Here is an 8914-nt window from a genome sequence, read left to right on the forward strand (position 1 = left end):
ATTAGGTTTACTCTTACCATGCATTTGAACAAACACAAAAATCAACTTGGAGCCGCAGCTTTTAGTTATTTATAAAAAAAAACACACTTTTTTCGTCTAATTAATTATTTGTTTATATTTGATTAAAATTATTCATTGCAAAGAATAAACAAAGGTAACCAAATAATACGACTAAGGGATCGGACTAGGTCGCTGATGTCGAATTACCAATAATAATTCAATTGTCACCAAGACTTATTCAAACGTAATTTCAAATAATAATGTACTAACTCCTAAGGGCTAGGGCGAATGCTAAGGCTAAGGAGAAAGAAAAGCTCAATACGTAACAACATTCAGGAATTTCGCTTTGATCTCATTCATTGCTTTATTATTTTGACCAACTAATTATTCTCTCCTTATTAAGAACTATTTATAGTAGGTTTTGGCCAAAACATTGTGTTAACAATCGTCAAGATAAAATTCTCCTAGCTCTTTTTTATTGGCTTATTTCTTATAGAACATGGGTTGTTGTTTTCGAAATCGAGGTACCAATTTTTGTGGTTTTTTTTTTTTATATCATAATATGGCGTTATTAATTTATTATTACGTCAATTTATTATTACGTCCATCGTAATTGTCTTTGATTATATCGTAGAACCCTCTAATATGCATAAGTTTTTAATGTTTATACTCGAGCACATGTGATTATTCTTATGTAATTCTCATGTTGCGTTAGGTTTACCATTTATAAGTTAATAGGCTAATGGGATTATTATTATTATTATTATTATTATTATTATTATTATTATTATTATTATTATTATTATTATTATTATTATTATATAATGCATAGGTAATTAGGAAAAGAGGCTGAGTTTGTTTGACAACCACTACACCTATTGTGCAGAAATGTATTTGGAAAGTGTCAAAGTGACAAATTAAGTGGTATTTAAGGATGGCCTCTCACTAACTTAGGAAGAGATCGTCTCTTCAAAGTTTCACTGTATTTGAATATAACACGTGATTTTATCTGTAACATTAGTATTAGACCCGTGCAAAATTACACAAATTTTCTTTTAAGTTGCGACTTTAACAAGTTTAAAATTATAAATAAATAGTTCTACTTTTCTTTTTTGAATTGGTTTACAATATTGTTCTACTATAAGTAATCAGAAAAACCTTATCGAGGGTACCATGTGATTAAATGACCATCTACACATTGTGCTCTTTCTTGACGAGTCATTGGAAATTAGGATGACATAAGTGAGTCATAAGGACAATTTTAATGCCAATCGGGTTTGAAATTAGGTTATGTGTACCACCAGGGCCGTCTCAGAAATTTTGAGGGCCCTGTGCGATATATTATAATGAGAGCCCAAATAAGTATTTTGCAGATCGTTCAGAAAGCTTGTTACGTTATTTGTATCACGAACAAAAAATACTCCGTATAGTAACATTATATTTATAAAATTGTGAGATATTTTGTTTGGGGTTAAATATTTTCTTCTGTGAACTTTTCACTTTATTGTAAAAAAATTAAATATCTCAAACTACTCCATATGAATTAATATCGCGTTTATTATTCATAATCAATGGTATTTTATAATAGATGACTAAGTGACTAACTTTACCCATTCATATAGTCATTAGTAAATTTATTAACATTTATCCATATCTTCTCCCAACATAAATTAGCTATTAAGTGTATAAGTGATGTGAAAATAATTGTTTAATAAGAATAAAGAAAATATTAAAATTGAAAATATAGGCGAAAGTTATATTAAAATGAAAGTCTAGAGATGGCAATTCGGGTCGGACTAAGGCGGCCGGCACGGGCACGACACGAGTCCGACACGTACACGACACAACATAGATGAATAGTACTAACGACACGAGTAAGGGTTGGAAGTGGGACGCGACTGCGTTTTTTGGGAATTCCCATGCCCAGACACGACACGACCCAAGCACGGAGGGTCCGGCACGAACCAGACACAACGGGCTTGGCACGGCACGGCCCAGGATTTGGCCCGTTTCTTAATTATTTAATTAATTTTTTTTTTAAATATTGTTTCTTAATTATTTAATTAAATCGAGTACATTAAAAATACAAGTAATCAACTAATCAAGACATCAAGTACATTAATATTTAATAAAATATATATTTAAATCATTAATATTCATTATTTATGTAAATCAAAAGGTATTTAGAAAAATAAATAAATAAATTACTAAGGCTGTTGGGCCGGCCCATGTGCCAGACACGATTAGCCTGTGGGCCAGGCACGGTCGGAGCACGAAATTGGGCGTGCCAAGAGCGGGCCGCGGTGGGGGGTTGGGGTGAGTGGGCGAGGCACGACACAGTCTGCCCAATATCCGTGACTGAACCGGGCCATTTTTGGGGAAAAGGCATGATACGGGCCGACTCAACACAGCCTAATGCCAACTTAGTCTAATAGGCCAATTTGGAAACAAAATGAAAATAAAAAAAAATAGAAAATTAATAAGGGAACAATATGCAGGAGGGCTCGAACCAGTTTTGATCCTCCCATTACTTTCTCTCCATTTTTTGTCTAATACTCCCACCTATTTAGGGTTTTCTTCCCTTTGTTTGTGGCCACGAATATTAAGGCGAGGAATAAAATTAGAGTAAAAAAGTTGGGTGAGGTTGGTGATAGAAGAGATGGATGAATGAATAATTAGGAGTTAAATAAAGAATTGTGGGACCAAAATATTAAGAAAAGTAATAAAATATGGGTAAAAGAGTTGGGTGAGGTTTACTGATAGGAGAGAGGGATGGATAAAAATAAGAGTAAAAGTCTCCAAAATAAGAAAGGGGAATAAAACCTGAATAATCCGTTTTAGTAAATAGGGAAGAAAACAGTGAATATGAGAGAATATACTCTTATTTTAATATAATTTTTCTCTCAGTTCATTAAAACATTACTCTTATGAAATAATTACAATCACTAGATCGTCCCAAAATTTAATCCTGACCGTTCAAAAGTAATGAAGGTCCATTTTTTTTTCAAGTAATGGAGAGAATCCGAACCGGGCTCGAATCACATTATTCGCGTAGAGTATAGTGCTTTTACCGTCTGCGCCATTAACAATAGGGTACCCTTAACAATAATGATCCTAGTTGTGTTAATAATGACATATCCTTACTCCCGTAGCAGAATTGGGCCTTGAACAACAACTCTTCTATAGGATCGTACTATAACATTGAACGGGCCAATAAAAAAGATTAGCCCAAATAAGATGAAGTTGAGCAAAATAAAAACAAATCTAAAAAACCTCGATCACCATGTTCATTTTATCGTGAAATCTATGACCTCCACCACCTCCCAATATCCCATCCTGCCATATCGACCACCGCTTTTAAACGCCACATTCTCACCACCATTACTACCACCACCATCTCTTCCTCATGTACTACGTCAACCATGTATGCTAATAATCATTGTTTTGACAACCTCTCGACACCAACTACCATCAACAAGGTTTGGAAATGATCAAAATTCCAAAATTTAAAAGTAAAATTCAATACTTCTATATTTCATATTATAATTTGAATACTCATGATTTTATATTGAAAACTTTCAATTTAGGTTCAAAGTTTTTAACTTAAAACACGATGTTTTCAAGCTAAAACCAAGTGTTCGATTTTAAAAGGTTGAGTTTTATCTTGGATTTTAAATAATAGTCATTTATAAAGTTTTCAAACTAAAACCATAAGTTTTCAATTTAAAAGCTTAAATATCCAAACCTAAAATACTGATTTTTATGTTATTGTCTTCATATTTCAACTTACTTAAATATTAAGTTAAAACTTAAGTTTTACTAATTAAAGTCGTAATTTACCATCTAAAATCCCAATTGTATAAGACAATATCATTAGTTAATCTATTTATACAATATAATAAAACACAAACCAATAACATGTTTTTCCCTCCAAAACACCACACCCTGTTTTATACACAACTTTACTAACACAAAATCTCATTGAAAACGGGCGATATCCGTCACAAGCTTGTGACGGATACCGTTTTCTCTCACAAAATACCCATTGAGAGGTGAGTGAGAAGCACATGGACAATGCCCACCTTATCCCCTCTCCCTTTTTGTGAGAGGTCACAAATTTGTGACGGGATTAACCTGTCACAAGCAAGACTAGCTGCTTTACTAATTCCTTACTTATAGGGCTATAGGCCCACTAATCATATGTACTAGTGTCCTACTACATTAGCATGAATGAAGTATAAATCAGTTTCTATTAATTATTACACGTCATATATTGACAATTTGACAATACTTTTCTGTATGTATATATATTAATATTAATATATTTGTCATGATATTTTTTCGACACATTTTTTGATAACAAGCATAAATATTATTTTTTGTATTTTATTTTTTTATTTTTTTCATATTCATAGATATACCTTGCAATGATAGCGATGAAAGAAAATTAGTCCTCTATTTTAACATTATAAAAGGCTTAATACATAAAGTATGACATATTGTTAAAGTATTGTAGGTCTCTTGAGAGACCGTCTCCCACTAATTATCTTATTAAAAATATTTTGTTTTTGTTATTGATGGTGGGTTTCAAATAAATGATAGAATTATGAATAAATGCAAGTATAAATAACTTGAGAATGACAGAGATAATAATATTTGGGTGAAATGCTATATGATAAGTTGTTAAATATCCTAAATTATCTATCTATCTATCTATACTAAATAATAAAACAACAACCATAACACATTTTTTCCCGCCAAACTATTCATACATCATTTATATTGAAAACCAATATTACCTAAAATAACTCCTAAATTAAAGCAATAAATAAAGAAAATTAAACTTAAGTTTGTTTCCTCATTTTCAAAAATAATCATATATTTTCCACGCAAATTCTTATTTGCGACGGAGGTATCCGTCGCAAATAAGAGACGGGTACCATATTCACTCACATAATACCCATAAAGGTGAGAGACAAAGCACATGGGGTGGGTGCCCACCTTGTCCCCTCTACCCATTTCCACTCACATAATACCCGTCGCAAGATCCGACCCGTCGCAAGCAAGACTTATTGTATTTTCCATATTTCTCAGATATTTTTTTGGTACATAATATTTCTAAGTTATCCTCGAGCAATTAAAACATTATTTTTATTAGCAACATGTCCTTGATTCTTAATATCAATTCTTAAACTGTATTATACTATTATCTAACCTTACATAGTTATATGTACCATGCGCTAAGAATAATAATTAAACGATAAGTCCATATTGGGAATTATGTTTTAACATATATATGAAATTGTTTTTATTAACAATATGTCTATGAAATAAACCTAATTTTTGAGTCTCATCATCATATAAATACTTGGAACTCATTCTCTAAATATTATTTGACTTACCTTATTTTAAGCACCTTAGATTGAGTTTCGGCAGCCTACTATTGCTCAGCTGTCTCAATATCATGTATTTAGTAGCTTTAGATGTCATTTTGTAGGGTACTACGAAGAATAATTTTTTTTGGTCAAATGATCACGGGTGTACATACGACAAATTGGCCTTTGAACGCGTCATCAGACGAGGTTTTGTGAAAACGGAAAGCTGTTTTTTGTTTTGTCTTATTTTAAGATTATAAATGTAAAATTTGTTAAATACATAAAATAAATACTTATCACTATCCAAAAAGACATCAAACAAGTTCAATATACTGGACGGGTCATAATACGTGTCATGTTATATGGGTCAGAGGCTTGACCAAAGTTAGAATACGGGTCAAAATATTCTAACACCTTTTTTTACCATCATCATTACAATAAAAATATATATTTCAATTAAATCATATTTGATACCACTATTTTGATTATATTCATTTCTTAATGAAGTCATAGTTCTTACCTTTAAAAATTGTAATAACAAAGTTTCTTTTAATTATTTTTTATTTTAAAAACTGCAACTTAGTAGTGGTTATTATTTCTTATTCCATCTTTATACAAAGAAATTAACTATTTTTATACTAATATATACAATTAATTATTAGTATTTTATTAATATTTAACATACATTTATCATAAACTTAATTTCAATCCATCAGATCGAATGTGTCGATTTGACCTTGAAATAATGGGTCATTAAGAGTTATGGATCGTGCGGATTACATGTCATACTTTGCGAGAATTGACCGTAAAATGGATCAAACGTTCGGGTTTAATGGGTTGGATTGACTTATATTTTAACAGGCTTAATTGTAATGCATGATTACTACTTTCCACTATTTTTGCTATCTTAAGAACCTTTATTGGTTTAATTAACCGCCAAAGTCATTGAGTAATAATATGATAAAGTTAGGTTAAAAAGAATTGATAGAAAGGTTTAAGATATTTAAAGTGGATGGAATAAAAAAATATTAATTTTGCAATAAATTTATAAGTCATTTTTTTTATATATGCCGTGCAATTTTGCACGGGTTTTAAGTTATAGTATGTCAGTAACTAATGGAGAAAGGAGTGAGGTAAATGTTGGAACGGGAAGAGGAAATAGCGTAGATACATTGATTAAGTATTTTATCGTATTGAGCTTTTACTTAATGGATTGGTCTTATAGAAAGAGACCGTCCTATATAAGTATATAACAATATGTGCTTATCATAATATTACATGGTTTTATGATAATTGAGTTTTGAGAAGGATAATTTATGGATTTTGTTTTAAATCTACAGACAAGAAGAAAACGGAAAAAATAATTGGATCTACTCCGTTCGATGACTATTGTACGGAAGATCCAATTCCAGATAGGGATTTTCCGCTATTTAAGAGAGTGACAAACTACGAGGAGAACAAATTCAGAAAGACGCGCGTTTCAAAATGTATTGATGAGATTTACAAGGAGGTGGAAACTTTAAAGAAAGATCTTCCAAAGTCTATCTATTTACGAACCTACTACAAACGGCCGGATTTGTTCCAAGCGGCCATGGTCGGTCTTCCAAATACTCCTTACGAAGATGGTATATACGTTTTTGATCTCAAGCTACCCGACAATTATCCGAAAAATCCGCCTAAGGTTATCTACCATTCTCACGGGCGTAAATTAAACCCTTGGGTGATCGATTCCAAGGGTCATTTCCGCAACAAAAAACTATTTAACAACTTTGACCGTACAAAGTCGTCAATTTTGTTACAAGTCTTGCTTTACATACAGCATAACGTTCTAAATGGGAAGCCTTACAGTACTAAGGAGTGTAGGGAGCCGACAGAGGATGAAATGTCAGAAGACGAGTATACAGAGGAGAAATATGAGCAACACCTGATTGCGGAATGCCCTCTAACCCCTTACTTATACGCGTACCAATCAATGGTTGATGTTGTCGACAATATACCGTCACACTTTAAGAGATTAGTTTGTTGTCATTTTAAAGTAAGGGGTGACGTAATTTGTAGAGCATTTGATGAAATTGTGGAACATCACATCAGCTATGGTCAGACTAGAGGGTTTTATGGTATGTTAACATCTCAAATGAGAGTTGGTCGGTGTTATGCATTGCCTGCAGAATTTGATAAGGTCAAAGTTTGTAAACTGCGAGGAAATCTTGCACGAGTCTTTGCCGAGAATCAAGCCAACAGTATGATTGCTGATAATGAATTTCCAATCCAAGGGGAATATATGGCTCGCGTTCTTAAACGCCCTTACATAGGTAAAACCATGCTTTAACAAAATAGAATATATGATTGCTTGAGTTTTAATTATTTATTTATTGTTTGGATTTAATTCATTGATTATTGTCATATTTTTAATATTATTATACTTGGGTTCTTATCTATTTTTGGGCTTAGTTTCATTTTAAGTACGTACTACTCCTTCTGTCATAATTGAATTGGCTTCTGTAATAACCTAACATTATGCATCATAGCCTCATTGGATGTCATATTGTTCAAGAGACCTAACATAAGTATAAAGTATGTGCATGCTTATGAATATAAGTTAGTTAGTACCTGCAACAGTGGCGGAGCCAGGATTTGACCCCAGCGAGGGCGAACAGGTAATGGTTTAATGGAGACTTGGAAAATTTTAACTAAAAACGTTGAAATTTCCGACTGCTAGCCCCCACTAGCTCCACCACTGACCTGCAAAATTCAGTGGTGGAGTAGGCCTCTACATCACCTTCTTCTCACTCGGAGATCTATCCTCAAGCGTATCGAGGCATATGTGGGGTAATGGCGGCCACAGTGAATTGGGTCACTGAGTCATTCCTTTCTATTGCCGCGGCTGCTGGTACTGGTCCCACTTTCATGATACTTGCTGGCACTGCGCTTCTTGCCATCGTTTTTGTATACCTTTGTCTTCCTGAGACAAAGGCGTTAACATTCGAGGAATACAAACGCTACTTAACCCAACGATCACAGAGGAAATGACAGAGCCAAGCCCTAGTGATTTATCACTTGATCCACCAAATGGGTCATTCGGGTCTGGTCATTTAAGGTATGTTTATGCTTTAGTCCTTCACCCATTTTGGGTTCGGTTTAGCTCATGTATGTTATCATCACTTCATTATTTTACATTTTCTTGTTCAATTCCCATGCCGGCTTTTTGTTAAGCTGCTGCTGCTTAATTGTAATTAATGGCTTCAGTTAAATAAAAACCAAAATTATTTCAAATATGTTCTCTTCAGTTTAAGTTCTATAAATTCAGTTACTTTCGGTTCAACTCTGTTTCTGTTTCAGTCCAATTAAAGACCCATATAGGCATATCGCCAACAACATGGGTGCAGTTTGTGCTTGAAGAGCTTACTATATCAAGACTCGATTTGCTAACCTACCAAATTTAAATGTCACATACGAGAATAAATCAACATCTCACATTAGAAGAGAATTTGTCGATTTATGAAACCTAACCTCGATTTATTTCAGGTCGTAGTTGAACG

General features: G+C 33.0%; 1 protein-coding gene across 1 annotated transcript; it reads left to right on the forward strand.

Moving 5' to 3' along the window:
* The first annotated feature begins 413 nt into the window (after positions 1–413).
* Positions 414–8650, forward strand: LOC141609318 (putative ubiquitin-conjugating enzyme E2 39). The gene is made up of 3 exons (XM_074428416.1): positions 414–524; positions 6716–7687; positions 7995–8650. The coding sequence occupies exons 1-3, from the start codon at positions 500–502 to the stop codon at positions 8042–8044; spliced, it is 1047 nt and encodes a 348-aa protein (XP_074284517.1). The 5' UTR covers positions 414–499; the 3' UTR covers positions 8045–8650.
* Positions 8651–8914: the final 264 nt, after the last annotated feature.

The sequence above is a fragment of the Silene latifolia genome, chromosome 10, assembly GCF_048544455.1.
Source record: "Silene latifolia isolate original U9 population chromosome 10, ASM4854445v1, whole genome shotgun sequence".
NCBI lineage: Eukaryota > Viridiplantae > Streptophyta > Magnoliopsida > Caryophyllales > Caryophyllaceae > Silene > Silene latifolia.

Excerpts from the sequence above, each read along its gene's own strand:
- LOC141609318 (XM_074428416.1), top strand. The coding sequence starts at position 500 with ATGGGTTGTTGTTTTCGAAATCGAG. Across the intron at positions 525-6,715 it reads TTGTTGTTTTCGAAATCGAG|ACAAGAAGAAAACGGAAAAA; the intron begins GTACCAATTTTT and ends TTAAATCTACAG. Across the intron at positions 7,688-7,994 it reads TCTTAAACGCCCTTACATAG|TGGCGGAGCCAGGATTTGAC; the intron begins GTAAAACCATGC and ends TACCTGCAACAG.